Source organism: Chlamydotis macqueenii, chromosome 3, assembly GCF_036417535.1.
Source record: "Chlamydotis macqueenii isolate bChlMac1 chromosome 3, bChlMac1.mat, whole genome shotgun sequence".
Lineage (NCBI taxonomy): Eukaryota > Metazoa > Chordata > Aves > Otidiformes > Otididae > Chlamydotis > Chlamydotis macqueenii.
In genome coordinates, this window is record NC_141558.1 from 101,159,502 (window position 1) to 101,183,403 (window position 23,902).

The 23,902-nt window shown below is 40.7% G+C and overlaps 1 protein-coding gene across 1 annotated transcript in view; it reads left to right on the forward strand.

The window, feature by feature from the left end:
• Positions 1–4,701: 4,701 nt before the first annotated feature.
• Positions 4,702–23,902, forward strand: part of RPS6KA2 (ribosomal protein S6 kinase A2) — a 104,218-nt gene continuing 85,017 nt past the window's right edge. Inside the window, exons 1-2 of the mRNA XM_086743461.1 lie at positions 4,702–4,786; positions 9,032–9,113. Coding sequence (XP_086599587.1) covers positions 9,083–9,113 — 31 coding nt within the window. The 5' untranslated portion in view covers positions 4,702–4,786; positions 9,032–9,082. The remainder of the gene's footprint in view (positions 4,787–9,031; positions 9,114–23,902) is intronic.

Sequence of the window (23,902 nt, forward strand, 5' to 3'; positions counted from 1 at the left end):
TTGGAAGAGTTTCCTGTGGTTGCTCTCTGGCAGCCACTGAGTGTTAGTGCATCTCTTTCTCCAAGATCTGCATGAGGAAATGTTGGAATTGAGCTGAGATCAGTGCTACAGGGAGCAGCTGCCTCCGGGAAGCACCAAAACAGATGTGTCTGTGCCATCCACAGCCACAGGGCAAGAACAGAGGCTCTCTCCTCCTATATCCCAAAAGAAAGGAGATAAAAATGATCCTTCCATTCAAATACTGGGTTACTTGCTTGTCCAAAACTTCTGCCAATTTGAGGGGCTTTGGAGGAATCTGCTAACTGAATAATGCAATGTAGAATCAGGTCCTGAATAGATCTTTCTTGTACTAGCACAGAGAAGCACTCTCCGTTCCTCTTTCATTGTGTATTCCAGTTCATTGCCCTCCCGCTCCTAGTCTGTGCTGCTCTACCATGTGCTTTCCTCAAGCTGCCAAGAACATCCATCTCAATTTTGTCACAAGATGATGCTTTTTGTGCAAACATAAATATTTAGAGACGTTTACAAAAGATCAAGCTCCATCAAGTCAAGCATTCCTGCTAATGCAGTGTCGGGACAAGTCAGCAGGGAGCAAGAGCCTGGGCTGTTGTGCACAGCTGTTGCAAGACGAAACTGTGGAACATTCATTTTTGACTCCACCAGTTTCACTGATCAAAACCATTTTGGAGGTTTGCTTGTATTTTTTGTTTCCAGAGTTAAGTCCTTTCCATCAAAGCAGCTTCTTCAGTGTGCACAGAAGTCCAGGGCTCATCCGTATTGTGGGTCTCTTGCTTCAGTTTTATTGTTGTCATACAAATTCCTAGTGCAGATTTGCTGCACTTACTGTAACAGTGAAAAAAGTCCCGGTTAGAGATGTCCCTAAGTTGCAATTCAGAGCAAAAATAGCTGGGAGATCTGCCCACAATGCTTGTGCTCTTATAGTTTGGTTTTCACTCCGATCATCAGTACCTGAGAAAAATTGTGCCATGTTCCATCTTAGTTTTATACAGAGAGACTTCAAAAGACGTAAATGATAGGGGAAAATCCCAAATAAGTAGGAATATTAAAAGGGAACCATAAAACTTGTTCTGTTGTCTTTTCTGATAAGGTAAAACAAACCAAAAAAAAAACAAAAACCAAAAAGCAAACAGAAGTCATTCCAGAATTCATGCAGCACAATAAGTAATAAGAATCTAGAAATTTGTGCCAGGGAAATGGCTGCATGTGTGCCAACACATTGGTGTACATTTACTTTAAGGGGCTGTGTCCATCTTCAGTCTCAGTTACTGACAGTTGGGCTTCTCGCTCCAGTGGGAAGTGGATTTGTCATACCAGCTAAAATACTATCCATCTCTTGGACAGCCCACAAGTAAGGCCACTGTAGTGACTGTCAGTGAAAAAAAAAGAGCTGTCTGGCATCCTTTTCTTCAATGCTGCTTTGCTGCCCCTTTCTTGTGAGGAAACCACAGGAAATACACAGGAAATCCTACCTTCCTGGAAAAATATCCTGCTTCCTCCTAAAGACCCATGGAGCAGGCAGCTCAGCATGACTGTGGGTATTTCTGAACTAGGCAAATCGAAAGAGAAGACTCTTTCATAGGAAGTGGCTTAAGCCTCATTGTTTGAGATGCTGAGAACCACAGTGGACAAAAACCAGCTAGCCTGATCAAGTGCCAGTGATATTTTGGGCAGCAGCATTGGACTAGATGACCTACAGAAGCCCCTTCTAATCAACGTTTTTATATTCCTATGAAGTCATATAATGTAACAGATTTTTTTCCATCTCTTAAATCTGTGCTTCACTGATAACCACTGCTAGGTCTTGTGTTTGATCCTATTCTTTTTAAATAATCTTTCCTAAGAGTTTAATTAAAGATGCAGGTTCTCTGGGAACACTAAAATTTTTAAAGTATTCTTCCAGCAAGCTGAATTATCATTACTTTAATAGTTCCAGTATATTCCTGTAACTGAACACATTTCATGAACCTAAAGAGCTTATATTAAATTTAATAATGTGATGAGAAATGTGCTTAAGGTTGTAGGCCTGTGACTTTGATGACTAATATGAATGGACAAATTGAAACTCACTCATCATTTAAACTTGCAAATGTAGCTGAAGTGACTCCATGGTTCGCGTTGAAATATAATCTGACTGAAATATAAAAAGGGGTTTACTGTTTGCTATAGATCCCATACACAGTTTTTGAGATCAAGGTGTCAGCTCAAAGGATAAGTATATCTGAGGAAGATATCTGGTGTACATAAAAGTGGGGATAGATACCTTGTTGCAGAGCTTTGTCTGTCGAATACATTTCAAAATTCAGATCCACATACTGCTTCACCTGGTTGCAGTGGATGGTCCTTGCTGTGCTGTGCTTCTGTGCAAAACAGAGATGGGCAAAATCGTGATATGGTGACTACGTGCCTTCAAGCTGGCCTGACTTGAGAAAACATCATGCTCTTTTTTCATCATATGATAGTTGTCAGGTCTCCACACACAGAGACTGGCCTGCAAAAGCCAGTCCTCCCAAAATCTACCTGTGCTCAACGGAGAGCAAACTGCCAAGCATGAGAGGTCTGGTGTAGAGGTCATTCAGGAGCCTGGCTCTACAGCTGAACAAGATGGGTGGTGAGCACTGCAGCCCAGATACTTTACCTAAGCTGTGGTGTAGCAGGGTGGGCTAAGCTCAAAATAATGTTCTTAGCAGTGTGCAAGTGTCTCAGCTGCAGGCAGTTAACCTGAAGATGCACGTCCCTCAGTATGAAAGCTCATCACTTCAGAACTTGGTGGAGCCTTTGGTAACGGCATGTAGGTAATTCCTGGCTTCCTTAGGAAACAGCTAATACAGGGTATCAAATTTGTATCAGTGAACTATTGTTTCTCTCATCTAGAAAAAAAAATTGAAAAAATTAATATTTTTAGTATTGGAAAGATGCACTATTTCCTACACCAATTAAAGCCAGAAAAATGAGAGGAGAGATCCTGTCAGTTACGTACCTAGAAAACTTTAAATGTGAAAACTGGTCATTGGTTTCAAGCATTTCCTTTCAGGCAAAACTTAAACTAGAGGAATTACGATCAGAAAAACGAGTTGCTGTCAGATGGTTATTTTCCATTATTCTGGTAGCATGCACAAAGTAGAGGAAGCTTTCCAATCCAAGAAGAGGATGTGGTCCCTGTTCCAAAGCACATAAGCATAAAGAGGTAGGGTAGGGAAGAGGAGGGATGAAGCTACAGTACAGAGAGCATTCCAGGTAATGCTAGCCATGCATCAGGTGAATTGCAGCTGGTGGAAAGTGATAACAATTTTTCTAGAGGAGAAGGGAATCAAATTTATTCTTGTTTAGTAAATGAATGTGTTTTGGCCAAATGCTTTTGTGAACGCATTTTCATTTTAGGATGTTATTTCTATTTTCTCCATGTTATTTTTTAAGAATGGGAAACAAATGTTATATTTCTAGTTTTTATCAAGATTTTTTGGGGGGAGAAAGGGACAATTGCAGGAAAATTGCATGTAAAAATAATATTTATGAGATTCTAATTATTTCTGCTGTGTGCAGAAATATTCAAACCTATTCCTAAATTAGTAATTCCCTTTGACCTGGGAGATGAAACAAAAATGTTTTGTATTCAAAATCCATATTTTAGTTGTAGAGAAGTTAGAACAAATAGTTTCAATAGGAAAAAAAAAGCTCAAATGTAGGTATACAAAACGTGACAGAAGTAAAAAAGCATGTAAATATTATCTGTCCTCACCACTGTGTCCTTGAAGAACAGGTCCTTTCTTCCAGGTTTCTTTTTGGCTCAATGACTTTCTGGGTTGCTGTAAACTCTATGTAGTCCCTCTGGGTCCCACATGACCCAGTTGCTCTCTTTTTAGAAGAACATGCCATAGTAACATAAACCAAACAACTAAAACAAATGCCATATGATATGTTGCAGCTTGTGAGATAAGAAGTCCTAGTTCAACTGGTGTCTTTGAGGAATGTGCATCTATTGACAGTGGAAACATTTTAACAAAAGAACCTGGAAAACCCAAAGCATTTAAAGCTAATTCCTGCAAGCAAGAAAGTGTGTGTCATTCTTCCTCCCACCACCACTCCATTTTCCCATCTAAATTATTAATATGTTTTCTATTTAGAAGATTACTGGTAGTAATTTTCCATTCTTTGAGGTAAATAGGGTAGACCTGCTTTTAGCAATGCCTTTTCTGTATTGCCTACTCATAAGAAGAATTATTGCTTCAGACTAAGGGAGCTTTTTAAGATGGATTTACACAATGCTTTGAGGGAGAATGAGAAAGTGCGTGGAAAGAAGGGTGCTGGAGCCTCTATAGTACAGATTTGAGTATATGCCACTCTGTTAGCAAGGTCTGTGACAGGCACACCAAGCTCTACAGTGTACTTCTGTGTTTCAGCTTGCAGATTCTGTCTTACTTGGCCATACCTTGAGGCTCAATAAACAGAAGCAGCAAGCCTGGATGTCCTGGCATTACCCTCCCTAGCCAGTAACAGACATGTGGAATACTTGGACAAGCATCTGTGTCTATTTTCAAAATTTCATAAATGATTGTAGCATAATAGAAGATGAGATTATCATAAACAATATGTTTCCTTAGGATAACAGCTCTGATTTGGGGATTTTGGTTTTTTGTTGTTTCCTTTGCAGGAAGAAGGTATCGTGAAGGAAATAGACATCAGTCATCATGTGAAGGAAGGTTTTGAAAAAGCAGATCCTTCTCAGTTTGAGCTGCTGAAAGTATTAGGACAAGGTTCATATGGAAAGGTAATTTTTAATGCCATCTAATCACCTAGAGCAACATTGAAAATGTCATGTCCTTTCTCTGAGTTCATTTACACTGGTAGCATTGTCTGTATAGAAATTATATTGTAAAGGTAGATAAGCAAACCCAAACCCCTTTTATTTTCATTTTAATAACACTTTTGTCCTTTAGCTGGATTCTTGTATGCAAAATAGTTCAGGAAATAGTGTTTATCGCTCTGGACCTAGACTAATAAGCACAAGTAAGCATTAATGAGCATCACTATTTGTGAAATTAGACCCCTACCCCCTCTTTCTCTCCTGCGCACCAGGGAGATGAGTGTGCCGCTGCTGCTTAGTTGGGGGATGTAAACAGGAACATTCAAAGGCTTAAAAAGTTAGCTGCCCAATTCCCACCAAGGGCAAATGTGATCTCAAGCACATTTCAAAGTCCCAGGCTGGTCTTTAGCTCACGCTCAGGCTCATACGCTTTGCTGAGAGGATCCTGGAGTCAAACACCAGTGCTGAAGAGAGGAATTGTTGTGGCAAGAGCATGGAGGAAAAAAAAAGCTACCTATATGACCACAAGATAATTTGTGGAGAAACAACATTTTTATCTTAAGTCCAAGGCTTTTTTTAATCCCAAAGACATTTTTTCTTAAATAGGATGTGTCAGTCAGAAATGAGAATAGGAAGGAAAGATGGAAAGAAAAGAGGAGTCATCAATTCATGTGTAAACTCTTTCCATGGTTTAAATAAATAAGACTTTGAAACTATGAAGACTGTGGAACAGTTAGCCTAATTTAAACTAGTCATGGAAGTCATTATTATTTTAAGTGTATTATTTTGTGGAGTTTTAAAAAAGTATTTCCAAGTCTTCAGTTCAATGCTGGATCGTTCTGGCTAACTTGAGGAGCTGACTTATACCTAAAAGTTGCTGAGGTACCCAGCACAAAGCTGAGTGCCCTGACGATGAATCAGAGTCTTTAGTTTTATTCCTGAAAGAAGCTATGTTGAGAGTATTTATCAACTTCCTAACTATTCTAGAATTATGTCGATAAACAGGTCTGTTAGAAGTGTCCTGAGAGATATCAGGAAAATTAGCATTCACTACCAAGTTTTGATCTAGATAATTTCTTGAGAGCACAGTAAGGATATTTGAGTTTTAAATATTAAAGAAATTGGAAAAATCAAACAACTCAAAGTTAGATTTACTGTATGACTCAATAGAAGAAGGAGAAGAACCAGAGAAGAAAATCTCTTTTGCACAAGTAATGGAGGCAGAATGACCAGTTTTCAGATTCAGGCAGTAAACAGTTTAGAAATGGTTCACTGACTATCTTAGATTGTACTGATGTATTTTCTTATTAACTGTCTGAGTTTATCTTCTAGCTGTAGACATTTTATAAGCAAAATGTCTCATCTCTGCTACCACTTCCCAAAAGGAGATCTGATTTCTGGGACATACTACACCCAATTCACTGAGGGATCAGAGTGTGAGTGCAGACATCATACCTCTTTGGAACTGTGTGTGATTACCAATCACTTGCCATGTTATATGCGAAACAGGCCAGTAAACTCCCCAGAGTAACAAAGACACAGGGGAGGGAAGTCTTCTATGTGTTTCTTATGCAGTCCCCAACCACCTAAATACATAAATTTTCATCACTTTGGTATTTGAGCTAATGGTTCAAATCCATAAGTCTCTGGGGATGCAAACCAGTTGGTTTTCAAATTGTTCACCTGAGACTTAAATAATTTCATGCAGGATTAGAGAAGATGCCTTTGGTGTTGGAGTGCTCTCCACACTCTTTAAAGTCGCAGCACTTGCTTAGCTTTCTAGGTTGGGATTTGGGTGATAGACCCATTGCTCCAGCTAAGGGAGTTTTGCTAGTTCAGGTATTAATAACCTGAGGGTATTTGCATGCATATCAACCTAAAAAATTTAAAAGTCATGCTCAGCCACATGCCTGTAATATTCTGGCAAACTGGTATGGTAGAGATAATAGAACCAGTCAAGTAAGCACTCCAGGACCACTTAGTGATTTCAAGAACAATGTAACTTTACCTTTAAGAATAATCAGGAGGACAACATCATTTTGCAATACACTGCATTTTCATTTGTTCTGTTTCCTTTTTGGTTTGGTGATTATTTTGATGTCCTCTGAAACAGCACATGGTGTTCTTGACTCATCTGTTTTGGAGGGAATGCAGACAAGTGCCCTATCCCATGCTGCAGGGAACAGCTGACTAGTGACTAGTAACATAAACTGATATTTTTGCTTATTACAGTAATACAGGTGCTACAAGCTTTGCAAGATTCCATGGCAGATAAGATATTTCTAGAACTGCAGCCTAGTATTTCTGCAGATGTTTTCATAACATGCTGTGCTGTTCTACGTGTGGTACAGCTTAAAATAATTATCTTAAGCGTTTGGGGTTTTGTTTTTTTGGATAAAGATTCCATAACCATTTTTACAGAATAATAACACAGCTGAAAATCTAGTGTCTGGGCAAGCTTGCTTTTGACATTCTCCCCCCTTTCAATGTGATGCAAAAATTACATCTTTTACTTGAGCTGGAGAGAAAAATATCCCAACATTTCTCTGTCTAGAGAACTTCTAAATGAATTGACTTCCTGTTAATGCTGGAGCAGCTGAGCTTAATTTATCATGAATGTTAATGAAAAACACTTCAGAAAGTCTTACGTGTTCCCGTTGCATCCAGATTTCATCATTTGTTCCTATGGTTGTGAGCACCAGAGGTACTTGTGTGTTCATTGAATTAGGAAACAGGAGATGGGCACAAGCTCCACTAGCCAGGGCAACTGGGCTGAGGAACTGTGCATATCTCACATGCACAGGAAACATGTTGAGGAGGGAAGTTTCACCAAAAAAAGTATCAGATCATACTGTAGAAGTGTTGTAGCTGTGATGCTACAACATGCTTGGTTCCATCCATGCTTGGATGTAAAAGCCCCGGTTAAGGATTCAGAGAGAATTTACCCTTTCTTTTTTTATTCCTCAGCTTCTCTGCCTGGTTGGTAGTTGTTTTTCTCACTCCGCACAAGCCTTTCCTTAAAGAGCATTAAAGAAAATCATAATCTGTTTACACTTTTTTTTTTTCAGGAGGAAGAGTCTTTTAACTTGCAAATAATGTGCTAGAAACAGACTTCCTCCTTTCTTTTTTTGGCTTTTTATATTTTGGGTGGAGACAGTTAACAAAGCTGTGTGGTTCCTGAATAGGCAATTAATAAAATAATTGCCACCAATTTTTGTAATCCAACTATACATTCATTTGTTACATTATTTCACCTAGCCTTTGTTAATTTATTTGTTTATAAGTATAACCTATGTATGTGGGCTTTCTGCATTTAGCTTTACTTCTGCTTCTGTCCAGTAACACAAGTGCTGAAATTTAAAAAAAAAAAAAAAAGAGACACTGTTGTCTGGTATTTCTGACCTCAGCAGACAGAGTCCTGGGAATCAGCTAAAAGATTTGTTTATTTTATTTTCAATTATTAAAACACTGAAAGTCTTATCTTATAAAGAGCAAGCTAGATTACGGATTCCTTTGCTCATTACCTGTCCAGTACTCAGATGCACTCAGAGGCAGAGAAGAAATAATGGCATGGAGTAAAATTAAAAAAAATATTTTAGCTACAATTTTGTTTGATTTCAATTACAAATGTACACTGTCAGAAGATGTAGCATAGGAGACTGTAATAGGGAAAATGGTCTGTGTTATAATAAACTATTTGTTAATCAAAATAGTCCTACTTTTTGTTAAGTAGGCGCAAACAGATTTTCAGCTGTATGGACTTTTTGCTTCAGCTACATCTTAAGCAAGTCACCATTCATGACTTACAGTATAAAATAGACCAAGCTGTTTTTTCTCCATAATTTTTTTGTAATAATTTTAAGATACTGCACATTCTTAAGCACAACTTAGACATAACTTTTTTTCATGTAAAGCTGGTCAGAATATTGAAGACGTGTGCACACAGATTCTGACTATTTGCCCATCTTTAATCGAATGTATAAGGGCAATTAATAATGTTGAACATACTTTCTTTGTGAGGCGGTAAAGGCTTAAAACTGAAGATTTCCAGAGCTAGCTCAACCATTTGCACGTGAAATACAGATTAATTACTTTCACCTAATTTTCATTTGCTTTCCTGAACTGTAGTATCTATTTCTCTATCAAATGCAGCAAGGCTTATAACTAGAAGTTCAGTACTCATCTACACAAGATATCTGCTTTTTACAGGTATTTCTAGTGAGGAAGATCAAAGGATCTGATGCGGGTCAGCTTTATGCCATGAAGGTACTTAAGAAGGCAACTCTGAAAGGTAAGGATTGGGACAGTGGATGCAGTTTCTACTTTTGTGCTACTTCATCATTTACTTTTCTTGCCATTTTTTTGCATTGTTGCTGTCTTATAGTATATAAGAATGCACAAACATGTCTGCTACCCTCCAAAATTTAGCCTTGCTGCAGTGAATGTTCTAAAAAAAACATACAAAAAAAAATGTTACCTGTACAGGGATTGGGAGCTTTCCAGCTGCATGTTTTCTTCACCTTCTTGGCGTTATCTGTAGGATTTCTGTTGGGCATATTATTTTTTATCATAGTGGCAGTATCTTTCTATTGTTGAAGTAAACTGAAGTAAGTATTTTTAAATAAGGGTATTGCTCAAGTAAAACATGGCTCCTTCTGGGCAGAAAGGCCTTCTGGCTGGTGCTTCTCACTGTACACCTGAAAATTCATGGGAGGAGTGTATTTTCAAGTGTGAGGAGTCATTCTGAGGTTGTTGAGATCATGCTGTTTCCTAGCTCATGACCGCTCAGGGCATGGTCTGTAGCAGGCTGGAGTCGAGTGACTGTAGTTTAAAGCTGGTCATCCTCTTCTGGGGCCATGGGCTGCTACAGCCTCACTCAGACCACAAAGAAATTTCTAGTAAAGCACAGAACTGAAAAGCAAACAGAGTTAAGTTTGGTTTCAGCTGAAGTCCTTACTATTTGTTTCTCCATAGACTTAGGAAGACCCAGTCATCATCTTGTTTTCTAGACCTAGCTCTCTACTCTGTTTTTCCCCTCAAAATCCTGACACTTTTATCAGATAAGGTGGAGAGCATTCATTTGGCCCAGAGCAGCTATTTCACTCTTTCTTGAGCAATGTGGATTTGCACCATGCAGTATAGTGCCTAAATTTCTAACCTAATGTGAAGAGAGATCATTTTGAGATAGTTCTGATGACTTAAAAATCCAAATTGCTTTAGCATGCCTCAATTTGGGGAGCAAAAAAGAAGAATGAAGCTGCCAGTAATTGCAAGGTAGAGTTACAGCAGGTGGTAGTAAGCAGACACAACACCTCTTCTGAGCACTGGTCAAAATGGAGAAGTGGCAAACCAGGTGTTTACACACTCCTTTCCCCTAAGAAGGCCTTTTCAAAGAAATGTTAGTCTGATGTGATGCTGGTGTGCTGATCTTTTTGTCTGGAATGTAGATGGGAAAATTTGTTCTGGTAGGACAGCATGGTGTAAATAACGACTTAAATAATACTGTACGTAATGCTTAAAAAGTGAAAGGTCAGGCCTGTGTACATGATATGTATAATAGAGTGGTTCTCTGACTTCTCAACCAAGAGCAGGACCATGAAGTGCCCAAACTGAGCTGAATTCAGCTCTCGGAGCCTTCCCCACTGGGGAAAGCCATCTCTTGCCGGACATGGTGTCTGAGGAAGGAGTGTATGACTGGTCTCGCGTCAACGCATACCAGAGGCTTGTTTCTGGTTTTTTTTTGACAACCCAGAACTTTTCAGTTAAGGTGAAAATTGGGTATTCTCTCTTTTTCTGTATAACTCTGAGGTGTGTTGAGCAGAAAGAGCTTTGGAGAGGGGGAGGGTTTCTTCTGCATCCCCAGACACGATTGTTATTACTTAATATTCAATAGCTAAATGTGTGATATTAGATTTCTGGGGAAAAAAAAAAAACAACCCTGTATTACGGCAGTATCTTAGGAAATCTCAAAATTTAGATGGTGATTTCAAACTACCCAAAGCATTCCATCAAATTTCTGTTTTGTCAAGAGCAGGCACCTCTATGCTTGCAGTTCCTTGGTTCGTTATAGTACAGAACCACTGCTTTGCTCCTCCCTTGCACATTACAGCAGGCTATTTACTGTTTTCTCAAGCGTGGGTTACAAGGTACAAAAGTTGAGGCTGTTTTGTGGTTCTGCTGGATTGCATTTCTCCCCCATTCAGGCTACTTACCCCTCTGACTGGTAGCTCCGAATTTCCCATTAATCTCAAGGTAACCAGCACATCGGTAGGAACTAATGTGTCTGTACTATTTTCTACAAATAAATTAAACTTGACAGCTACTTAACTTGAAGTACAAAAATGAAGGTGAAACCCTATTGGCACAGGGTAAGTGAGAAGAGCAACAATGAGGATTCCTGTCAGTGAGCTTCCATGTAACTTTTGGTACAGGGATAATATTTCTGACAGCTTAATTTCATCTTGTAAGTGAGAGTGCTGGATTGTTGCTGTCTACCTATACTCAAAAAGTCTGGAAGTCACTCCAACGTGAAGTATTTATTACTGTGTCAAGTAATGGGAGCAAAGCCGTAAGTACTTGTTAGGACCACATTCAATATTTACTGACAAAAGGCATCCTACAAGAAAAAATTCTGAATTATTTTGCTTCCTATCCTGTACTGCACAGTACAGCATGGAGCACGAAAGTCAAAGCTCTTGGTTCCAGTGCCATAGACATGGCCACACAGCCCTAAATATCATAGCAGTTATTTTCTTTAGCGAAACAAATTTGCAAAACACATAAAATGGAGAAATAAGAAAGAAAAGAAAAGAGGAGAGGGTAGCAAAACTGTTCTTTTCTTTTAAGGGTTAGTCTGAAGAATTAAAACCTGGATAAATAAGAATATGAGGAAGTTAAATGATGGGTTAAAAATAGCTTTGTATCTTGCTCTGAAGAGCAACCATAATGCGTCCTGCTGAAAGGTTTCCTATCCCAGGAGCCTGATTCTGGCTGTGGCTGGCTGGTAATGTGTAGGATGAAGCAGAAAGATGAAACAGTGCTTCCTCTGGTGAGTTTGCTGTCTCCTGTCTCTTTCCCTTGTTAGCATGACCCCAACTTCAGCAACAGGAAAGGGTGGTATAAGAATGGTACTGAAAGCAGTAGCAGCACTCTTCAAGCATTTACAGCTCAAAAAGTTGTTTGATACAAAAGAGGCTTTGTAGATCAATTGCATTTGTAGATTTAAGCTTGAAAAGGATCTGCTGAACAGCAGAACCACTCCTGCTGAGAAGGGAGAATTAGACTCCAAAGTATTCTGGTTTAGATTGTAGAACTTTGCAGCGATACATGCTGTACACACAAACATTTGTGAAAATGAAATAAATCTTTACTTCATGGAGGTTTATATTAAATGTAGAGTATATCTGAATAAGGACCTGCATGGATCCGTGAAAGCAAGAATGCCACTGCTCCTCTCATTTGTGAATGAGAGCATCACAGACAGGTTTCTTTCCTTCATGCCTCATTTCCTTTTGCAGGAGCTTGTGGGTATCTGATTTTTAAAGCAGAGAACTTCCTGAAGAAACTAGAGAAGCATTTCATTCTAATTATCAATTTTAGGAAAACTTTGTCTAAAACGTTTGAGAGTATGATGTCTGTTAGGTGCCAGATGGCAAATACATCAGATTCAAGGCTGCATGTATGTGTAACTCTAACTCCTCTGACTTTGAAACACTGTTTATTAAATGACAATACTCTAATACCTGCCATTGCAAATACAAACCCTTGTTGGGGAGGTCCAGGTACTTAGAGACATTTAGGCACGTAAACACTTCCAAGAGTGAGATTTTTGCCATTTAGAATGTCATTAGTAAATACTCTCAAATACCATCTTAAAATGTTGCTTTCTTGTCTTCACTACACTCTACCTTTTTTTTTTCCTTGAAAATAATATTTTTAGATTAAAAAATTGAAAGATAATATAGTTGATCTATATGTTTACAAACTTTTAGATGTATATCTGTGAGTCTTGACTGCCTGGCCTGAATGCACTGTGAGACTGAGGAAACAGAGAGAAAATAAGGACTGTTTATTCTGTGTGTTTGTCTGCCCTGTGTTCACCAGCAAAGCTGAGAGAGGGGGAAAGGGCAGGCTGATTATTGTGATTCACTCAGTATTTCTCTCAAGGTGTCTCAGGTTCCGTCGGCTTTACTGAATGTGCTTCAGGATTCCGCGAACAAGAGCTGTTAAGATCACTGGCAGTGTAAGCCTCATTACACACCCATAAAGTGCCTATAAATCCTCAACAGATTGCTGTGCTGGAATATAAGGAGCTTGATAGTCAAAGACCCATCCCTCCAGGAGATGTGCAACCTTACAGAAGGTAGCATGAAACCATAATTCACTGGTATAATGTTTATGAACCTTGTAAATATTACAGTGATGATCTAGCAAAAGTTATGTGATGGGTCGTGAGGGAGCAGTTTGCATCTGCCCATCTTGTTCGCAATGGGCTGTGTAAATCTCAGCACTGGAAGCTATTTGACCCTGAACTGAGGAAGTCTACCTGTTTCTGCTTACGGGGTTTGGAAATGATAATCTCTTTTGTCGAAAGCCCTGAAGTGCTTTGCAGTTCATTATCCCCTCAGTCTAAGCCAGTAGGCTTTATGGGTTTAAGGTTGTACTGAGTGTGTATGACGCTTATAGACACACTAAGTGGTGAGAACAGCTTTACTGAGTCACAGAGAGCTTGTGGTGTTCTCGGGAACATTAGATCGATAATCTTCATTATAATAAATTATAAAGTGAACAGCTAACTTAGATGTCACCAGCTGGACTGTGATTTCCATCTAAACCGTTGATAAAATTGTAGCAGTGGCTTCCTGGCTTGAACACCAACTGAAGCAGCTTCTTGTTCTCTCCGTATGCAACTTAGTTTCTGTGAGATGACTGTGGTACTTAGATCTAAGACACTGAACTCCTGTGGATTCCCTCTGGTCTGAAGGGAACGGAAATCCAATAACACACAACAATCTAAGGACAATTTAACATTATAAGACAGAACTTAGAAAGAGCCTTCACCTCAGTTAAACCTAGCTCTTTGGTGCCTAGGCTTTCAAGATGTCTTATCCTATCCCTTTTGGCCCCTGTGTTTGGTGAGATACCCTGTTATCTACCCAGGTTGACCCCTTAGTTTTTTGCTTGTTATCTTTTCTTAAAGTGTTCTTCAATCTTTTTAATATCCTCCTGGGCCTCTTATTACCCTCTTCTAAACAATTCCCTAGGGAAGTTCTGACCACACATTCGGTTTCCTCTGAGTCCAGACCCCCAGCAGAAGTCTCCTTGCTATTCAGAGGAAAGACTGCATGCTCTGCATCCTTGGGAACTGCTGCATTCATATCGCTTCTTTACTTTGAGAACTGTAACTGTCCAAATGTCAGGGCTCTGAGCTCAGAAAAACCATTGGTGGACATAGAAGTGCCCTTAAAGATCCAACTGCGACATAGACTTGTCCCTCTCCACAAATAGCTGTACACTAAATTTTCAATGGGGAGAGGAAAATCTGGGAAGGAAATAGCAACTTTTATGTTCACAAACACAGTAACATTTTATTCCTCTCTATATTTCACAAGTGGCTCTAGAATGTGAAGGTCAGCATAGTTGATATGTGCTCAGCCACATAGCAATGCTCTTGGGTCACCATCTGGACGTTGCCCGCTCGCATGCAAGCTTTATGGTCCACGAGTCAAGAAGATCTCCAGCTTTGTGCTGAGCTGCAGAATGTGCCAACCTTACCCATTACAATTTAGGAGCAAGCTGGTATTAGTAGCTGTCATCCAAGGAAGCACAACTTCCCTTCCTCCTGTGGGAAGTTTAAAAATGAAACTAGAACATTTTCAACTCTCAGTGCTTAGAGGTCAGCATCAGGCTGTGGCTTCACAGTGCCTTTGCAAGGCTTCTTGCATGAGACAACCTCTTTATTCCTCCCCGAACAAGTCAGCTCACGTGGGGCTTGCTTTCTGAAGGAGGAAAGGGTACAGTACAGTTCATTTAGGTTGTTTCTAATGGGCTGTAGAGAATAATGTGTTCATATATTATAAAGAAAGTGAACCGTAGTTAGGCAATTAGCACATTGTGTGTCAGCAAATATTATCAAATATCCCAGCCTGAATATATCGCAGACTAGACAGGTCAAAAATGACAAAGGGTATTGCTGGAAGTGTATTTTCATAGGGTTTGCTAAAGAGCATTGACGTCTATTCATTGAGATTGTAACTTCTGAGTTAGATACTTAATACTTTTTTGTGATTCTGTACAGAGTTTAGGTGAGAAGGGAAAACTTTTACCTATAAATATAAAGTGAGCATGCATCACTTAAAGATTTTATTCTCTATTTCTATTCAAGCCACATGAGACTTCTCATTGTATGAAGTCCTGATTAATTTATACACTTTTCACAATGCCAAACGCATTATGAAGATCCTGTTATGAGGGAAAAATTCCCACTCTTAAATGATCAAAAAATGAACTCTGGATATTAAAAATGCCCTCTGCTTTGTCCTGAGGGAGCATTTTGGGTACTTTGTTTTTACACAAAATTCTGTTGTTCCTCATGGAGTTCTTCCTAAATGTCAAAGAAAATTCAGCTTTCTCTTCATGAAAATGTTGGCTATTGAGTTCCATAAAGGGTCCCCTTTTTAAAAGTGTTGCTCAAATTGCTAGAAAGCAAGATCTTTCTATTGTCCTAAGGAAGAAAGAATTATTAAGTCTTTGACTAAATACTGGTAAAAATTATAATCAATCTCCCTATCTTTCTCCCCATCATTCAGCCAGACTAATTCACATAGGAGCACACACTTCTGCACTTGTCATACGCGCTGTAGGTAAATGCAGCGATATCGCCCAGTCCTTTCATGTTCACGCATTTGTTCCAGTACAACTCTCCTATTACAGAACATACAGTAATGTCAAAATATAGCTCACTGCATAGCTGTATGTTCATTTGGAATGCAGCTTCAGCAGCTTAGTACGTTGCTGCCTGAAATAGCTTTGTTTTATTCTCCCCAAAGAGAGCACAGGACAGGACTCACAGTCCAGCCCAAACTTTCTCCATGAGAAGTTCCGTGATGTAGCACAAACTGTGACAGGAGTTCTAACATCCAACAGCGTTGGTGCTTTGGCGCAGAGCGGGCTTTTGAAGCAATCCTTACTGTCATCCCCGTTTGCTCTGCCATGGTTTGCCGGGCACAGCAGTTTTGGAGGACACAGTCTAGGTTCCCTCCTGATGACACTAAACCAGAGGCACACCAAGTGCCCTCCAGCCTCTCATGGGCATTCAGGCCATGGGACCAAAGGGTGACATCAAGTGCGGGGCAACTTCAGGTCCCAGCACCCAGTGTTACTTTCTGTGGATTGCTGGCTGCACCACACTGCTTGCTAGTGCAGTCATAGATTTAAGCCAGAGCTTCAGACGTTGCTGTGAAGACATTGAGTGCACCTGTGTTTCTGTTTTTCACCAGGTACAACATAGAGTTCTCTTATTTTTTTTCCATCTTTTAGTAAGTTAATGTGCCCACACCCTTAGCTTCTAATCCTTGAGCAGTTACATGGGCACCATTAGCAGCAGCTGAAAGTGTTGCTTTATTCAGGTATTCACATGATGGTTCCCTAGAGAGCACAAAGGAGATTCAAATCTGAAGTCAGAGGGAGAGAGCACTGAAAAGCCCGCTGATTTCTTTGGCAAAAAGGATATGTTCTTCACCTGTGATCAAATTATACAAGTTTGTTCTAAATGTTATTTGCGTCACACTCTTCTGTCAACGAAATATGGAAAAAATGGCTTTTTTACAGTTTCTAAAAAAGCAGCAGCTCTTGCAGGTTGCACTTGAATATGTCCCCCAGCTATTCCAGCCGGTCAAGGAAGGGTGGCTGGGTTTTTTTAAGAATGACTAGTCCATCATACTAATTTTTTTTTTTGATAGTAAAAAGCAAATTTCCAAATTGCTTTGTAATTTTCAGTCAGTTTGCCATCTACTTCTGTAAAGTTTTGATTGATCCTGCTGTGCTTGACCCAGTGAATAAGTAGAAATGGAAACACTTGAAACTGTAGCTCCTGTAAGTGCCATCAGTAAAAGGCTTTCAAACCCAAACTCATTCTTCAAAGTCCCTGTGGTAGACATGATCAAGGGCTTTCACTACTGCTTGCTTTCCCTTGGATCATTCCTTTTTTTGTTGTATTAATTGCACTGTATAACTAATGACAGCTATTTGCAGTTATTCCCAAATTGGTTGTCACTTTACAAAAAAGATCAGATTTGATATTTTTTATTGTCAAGCAGCAGATTGCTGTTAGTTGCTTTTGGTGTAGTTTCAGGAATGGAGAGACTACACGGACAGTTGTCCTGAAGCCATGAGTGAAATGTTTATCCTGTTTGACAAATGTAGTGCAATTCCATTTTATCTGGAGAAAAATCACTTTTACCAGGAAAGGATTGGGAGGTGCAGTGGCTTTGGTCAGCCCTCACATCCCTCACCAGCAATAGCTGGGAAGCACAGAGAGAGAGGGAGAAAACCACAGCTCAGTTTAATTGGAACAGGTCTATGAAAAGCGATGTGAAGCTTCAGCTAAGTGAACGAGTCTGGAGCGAGACAGGCACTTCTGGCTGTGTGCAGTGCTCTGCATGGGCCAAGCACCTGGGAGTGAGGACTGGCTGGTCCCCAGGACAACCACAGAGGCTCAGTGGTTCTGCTCTAGAAGCCTGCCTAGTGTCCCTGCCTGGGTCTGCAACAGGTAAACCCACCGGTGTGGGACTCTTGGAGGGCACCCCGTGCCTTGCACTGCTGCTAACACATCGACTGGAAGGCACCTGAAGAAGTCCTGCAACCCACCTCTGATCTAGGGTGGCACAGCTATGCTCTTGTGTTGTTCCTGACAGATGTTTGTCTAACTCATTCTTAGACTGTCTCTATCTCTGCTATTACAAAATGCTTCCTAACATCTGTCCCATATCTGCCTTACCACAGCTGAGGCTGTTAGATCACATCCTCTCCACTGAAAACAGTTTCCTTTCTGCAGTTTTCTTCCACATCTTGAAGATTGTTATCATGTTTAGCTTCAATCTTCTGTAGGCTGAGAATCTTTCATCTTCGTTTCCTTCCTCAGGGTTCTTTTTTTCTAGATTCCTGCTTTAGAAGATGATTTAGTCATACACTAGGTAAGTCCGAGTGTATAAATGTGATCTGCTCTGGTTGCATGTTCCAGATCTCAGGTCCTCTGTGAATGCTTTGTTAGGACAGAAGTAGTAGCAGTATCCCTGCTCTACCAAGCAGATTGTTGAAAATTCAGGGTTTTTTTTTTTAATGCAACAGATAAAAATGTCCTGCTCCAAAGACAGCAGAGTGGCCATGAGATGTTGAATGTTTGTTCCTTTAGGGAGTCCCATTCAGAGAAAGTTCCTAGGAAAAGCCAGCCCTTGGGTAGAAGGATCTGTAATACAGCTCTTCTTCTCATTGCTGCTCGAGACAGCAGCATTTCCGGAGGATAGTTTCAGTTGCTCATGGCTGCCTGCAGCTGTCAACCTCCATTCCACTTCTCTCATGTGTTTAGCTTCAGAATTAAGCAGAAAGTCAGTGGTCAGGACATCCTCAGGCCAGTCAGGCTCTACCAGTGATAACAAACGAGGTCACTGTTTTATCTTGCCTACTGCACTTTTCCTTCTGCCTTCCTGGCTGGCACCCTGTAGGCCAAATGGGAATCTTCATGTGAAGGTCTGGTTTTCTTTTAGAATCATAGAATCATAGAATGGTTAGAGTTGGAAGGGACCTTCAAAGGTCATCTAGACCAATCCCCCTGCAAGGAGCAGAGACATCCCCGACTAGATAAAGTTGCTGTTTTGACGTGGTCTTGGGGCTTGACATTTTTTGCGCCTTGTTTATCTTGCACTTTCTTTAAGAGGCATTCTAAGCTTTCTGTTTGCTTACAATGCTTCTAGTTTTAAGAAAACCACAGCTGAAAAAGAGAAGCTATTGCTGACGACTCATCGAGTCAGCTGCACAGCGCGTGAATGAGCCACCGGGAGCCTTTTGATCCCGCCTGACGCCCAAGAGCTTGCTGTTGGTACCACAAGGCTGCATGAATTACAGGAAGATAAAAATTGCTCTATTGGCAAATCCAGCCTCAAATGCTTTTAGTCTTCATCTCCTTTGAATTTACGTCATGTAGTCTGTTCTTTTATGGCAGGCTGTGTCTGGTATAGGAGTTGGTACTTCAGTTGAGGAGTTACAAGACTTTGGCTCTGCTCGCATCTCTGCTGCCAGCCTGCTATGTGAATGTAAACCAGCTACTGTTACTGCTGTTCCTCTTCTCAATCTCCATACCTGTAATGTTAACCTAATTATGCCAGCCTCCTCTTCAGAGTGCTCGATGTCCTTATGAAAAGTAATATTCAGATATTAATGGAGTTGTTATTAACACTCCTCCCCACTTAAGTGCAATCTGCTGCATTATGGAATTTAATGGCTAAAAAATCCAAAACAAGAAGTAGTTAGGAAATGTCTCTTCTGTGTAATGCATTGACTATGTGGAATAATCAGAGCTATGAATCAACTGCACTTTTGCATAAATTTGTAGCTGTAGTGAAAAGCTAAACTGGAAATACAATAGCTAAATATCCTGGGATTTTTAACCTCCCTGATGGACTCTGCAAGTCTTTGGCTGTGGTACAAATCCATTATCTATATGAAAAGCATTTGTTTGTTCTGCTCGCTGAATAAGTTGCACCAGTTGGAGCATCCAACATAATTGCCATTTAACCATTTTCAGCTGCCTGCAACTGCAGTGCATTTATAGTTGGTTGGAAACCAAATTCATAAGCATCCTCTGGGAGTTGCATCCCAGAATACAACAGAAAAAAAAAAACGTTATTTTCTTTGAAACACAAGGACAGATTAACAGAGAGGTTAACACTGCCAATTTATGCCATTTTAAGTCAGAGTGACGGCAGAGGTTAGGGGGTCAGTTGTGCTGATGAAACTTTGCCTCCCAACATTGCACTTGGATCGCTTGTAAACCTCCACCAAACAGCTGGCCAGGTGTTCTGTTCACAACTGCTGCTGGAGGTGTGCTAGCACTCAGCTGGCTCTCCATAAAAGTTAGATGGGGCAGTGTGGGAGACTACCATCTGGGATTTGTTTCAACAGAAACTAAATTATTCTCTGTGTTTTTATACTCTTCATGTGAGTTACACATGTCATTTACGACTTCCTCATGGCTGCAGCATTTGCTCCAAGTTGGGTGTTTTGATGATGTTCAAAGAGAGACCAGCAATCAGCATCAACAATCTTTCCTTTCTGTTTTGTCTACAGCATTTTCTATCTGCATGCGACTGTAATTGACACACTTGAGAGGTTTCCATGGTGCAGTAATTTAACTGACGTTTTCTCAGCAGTGGTAGATTATTTTTGTAAATTTGGGCAACGCCTGAATTGCTCAGATAATTGTACTGTGTCCCTGGTCGTCTTTCAGACTTCGCTTGTGCTATGACATAGGTGGCAGTTAGTGGGCAATTGTCATCATCAGCGCTGCCTTTCATGCTCAGAGGGAGTTTCAGGTTTATGGGATTGTGCTGCTGTATAGGTTTTGTATATAGATTTTGTCAATGCTGATCCATTCAATTTTGTCTTCATTATGGATTCAGTAAGCTATACAATTTAAATATTCATTTCGTACATCTAGGTAGGATGTAAACAGATGCAAATACTAACTTAACCCTTGCCTATTACAATAAGAAAGAAATATTTTCAAATGTACCTTTAGAAAGACTTTTTTATTTCTGTTTTTACATGGTGTTCCCCACAATTGGGTCACCTTTACCCTCTATCTCTGTCTCCTAGAATACTTTCCCCATAAAGTGAAAAGGATGGGCCCCTCAGCTTGTGCCCCCTCTCTCTTCAAGAAAATAGCCAGTGGCTTTGCAGTAGATCCAGCAAGCCCCCAGGAGCAGACTTTTATGCAGAATATGGTTTCTTAAGCAGCACATTTTGACCTTGGTACCAAGGAAGCCAAGAGGCTTTTCCTAGATCATCCCACTAAATGCACAGCCTTCATTTAGCTGACTTTCCAACCTACTGAAATCCAGACATCCTCTTTTTCCAGAAGACCCTCAGCTGTCCCCAGGTGGGCTAGTGGTCCCCAGATTCCTGAGAGCAGCTTTCTAGGGCAGCAGAAAGCTGCCATCCCCTCAAGCCAAGTATCAGGGGTAGCGGCAGGCTTGGAGATGTGATCTGCTGTGTGGGGCCAAGGGAATGGCAACTGGAAGGGCAAAACCGCAAGTGGAGAAGTGGAGAACCAAGAGGAGAGAGGGTCATGGATGGTGGGCAGCACTTGCTCCAGGTATCATTTCAAGGGGAAGAATGAGCTTTGTGGTGGGAGTGACAGGGCCAGAGCTAGGCTTCTCTGCAACTTCAGGAAGCAGGTAATAGTTGTCTGCTGGCTCCTCCAGAGCATCCCCCCTCCTCCATCCCCATTCTGCTTGGGACCTGAGAGGGGGCTGTGAGGGAAGAGGGTTGCTCGGCTCCAGCGCTGGCAGAGAAGATGCTCGGTGGCTTCTCTTGGTAGAGAAGGGAAACAGCAGAAGCGAGGCTGCTCAGCCATGCCGCCGGGGCGGGGATGGAAGGGGTTTGAAGGGTGGCTATAGGTGAGACTGTTGGAGCAAAAAGAAGGTGCTCATGAGGCGTAGGACTTGACCTTGCCATGAGATTTGCCAGTGCCAGAGGACTCCTTACATTCATCTTCATTACAAATGTGCAGAAACCCCGCTGTGCTGTTATGAAACACTTGGGTTTTTGTTTGCTATAGAGAATTTATCACATGACATAAATTGAGAGCAACTTTTTCACAAGCAGAACAAAGCAAGCAAATTCCAAAGCAAAGCTTTGAGGAAGCCTGAAAGTTTGCACTCTGTGTGCGAGGGAGTATGGTTTGCAGAGCAGTCACTGGAAGGGCTGCCACAGGGCTGGTGGCCCCGGGGGAGCTGGGTTACACCTCTGCATTACCCCCAGTTGTCACCTACAGAGTAACAGCCATAGCGATCCAAGGCTCTTGGTAAGGCTATTTGATCTGAGATCTCAGGATTAAAAGTGCTGTGTGGAAGCTAAACTGTTCATGGTTGTTCTTCACGGGGTTTTCAGGTTCATTCTCAAGATGAATTTTTAGTTTCTGGGGTTTTTCCACTTTGCTGGAATTTTCTGACTTCTTATAGGCATTAATCCTGGTACAAATGCTGTTTCAGTCAGTCTTCCAAATACTTGTGCACAGTAGTGAAATTTTTTATTTTTTTTTAAAAGCATGCTCTATTGAGGTGGAGTCACTGCAGCAAAGTAGCACATAATGAAAGATACAGTCTTATTCCCCTGCAGCCAGGGCAGGCTGGTTTTTTACTAAATCATTATTTAACTTTTTCTGTTCAGTTTTGTTTTAAAATGTGTCAAGGGATGAGGCTCCAATCACAACCCTTCGCTGTGCTCCATAGGGGTTCATCCATTTACAGTTTGCCCAACACAGCCTGCATTTCCTCCTTTTTTTCTGTTTCATTTACCTCCTATTTATATTCTTTTATTTGCTTTCACTTTGATAAATAAGTCTTCTCTGTCCTTCATGTTTATATCCTTTAAATATTTATCTGCTGTCCTCCTATCTCCCTTCAGTAATTGCTTAGTACTGTTTATGTTTAGCTCTTGGCAGTTACCCAGTGACATAGGAAAAAAAGATTTCCTCTTCAGTTAGGTATTCTTTTAGAGGTCAAGCAGCTATGTATATTTTCAGAACTGTATACAGGGACTGGGATGTAGATGGTGAGATCCTATTAATGTCAATAGCAGTTTTACTACTGACTGTTTTAGGGCCATGATTTCACCCAGAGACTCTCTGAACTTAGTCATATCTTCCACAAGACTCCCTATACGGTAGTGGAGTCCAGGCTGAAAAATAATTTGCTATTGTTTGAGCATTGCGTTTCTCTCCTCGCAGGAGAAAATGCTAGATCAGCCATTTTTTCTTGGGTTTTTTTTTTTTTTGTGTGGCCAAGGCTTGCTGGTTGCAAAGCTTTATTTAGTGTGTCAGTAACGACACGAGACCAGGCTTTTCCTTATGCTCTAATTCAGGAAGTGACCTTGCCTTGACTGCACGCTCTGCTTGCTGATGGGACTGGAGGCTTCTTCAGTGACAGACAGCCGTCTCGCAGATGCTCATTTATTTTTATGAGGCAAACATATCAACCAAGCTATATTAAGCCTGTCTGTGTAGCATGTCAGAGCCTGGGCAGAGCAAAGGTTTGGTTTGCCTGAATGTTGACATTAAACACCACAATTTTCTTGAAATGTTTGAGTTCTAAATTCCCATCTATTTTGTGCGCAAGTAACTCAGAGGGCTGAGTTGCAGGCAACCTGATAAACCTCATCCTGCATGGTTTACAAATAGAAGCTGCTTCGTATCTCCTAAATCAACTGAGTGTCCTCAGTTTTGGATGATAAGCCACTATCCCAGCTTCTTCTGCAGTGATGCCTTAAATATACTAGTTACTCATCTCACAAACCAAAATATTTGGAATTCAGTAACTGAAACGCTTGTAGAGAATATTTTGTTAGAGCAAGTCAGATTGGATTGGCTCCGTGTTTACCACATCCAAGCAAACTAATGGAAGAAGTGTTTAGAGTAAGAAGTCAGCCTAGTGTGGTGGTGGCCAGGGCTGCTGCGTAGCTTGGGGTGAATGTCAACATTTGCCTCGTGCTCCGTGACTGATCTGTCCAAACCCTCCCTTCTGAGAAAGGCAGTTCTCACCATCCAGCCACTGCCTTGCATTGCCCGTATGAGAACTAAGCTGGCAAACCGCTCTCCAATTAGGTCAGTCAAAAAACATTACTTCATACATTTGTATGTTTACCCCACACTTGGAAGACACAGGAGTTCTGTTTTAAAAATTCCTGGTGGGCTCGGTGAACGTATTTTTCCTGAAGCACCCATGAATCCTCTTTATTATTCCATCTTCTGAATATGCATTACAATTGATAAAGAAAAGGTTCAGTGTACCACTTCTGGTAGAGTTT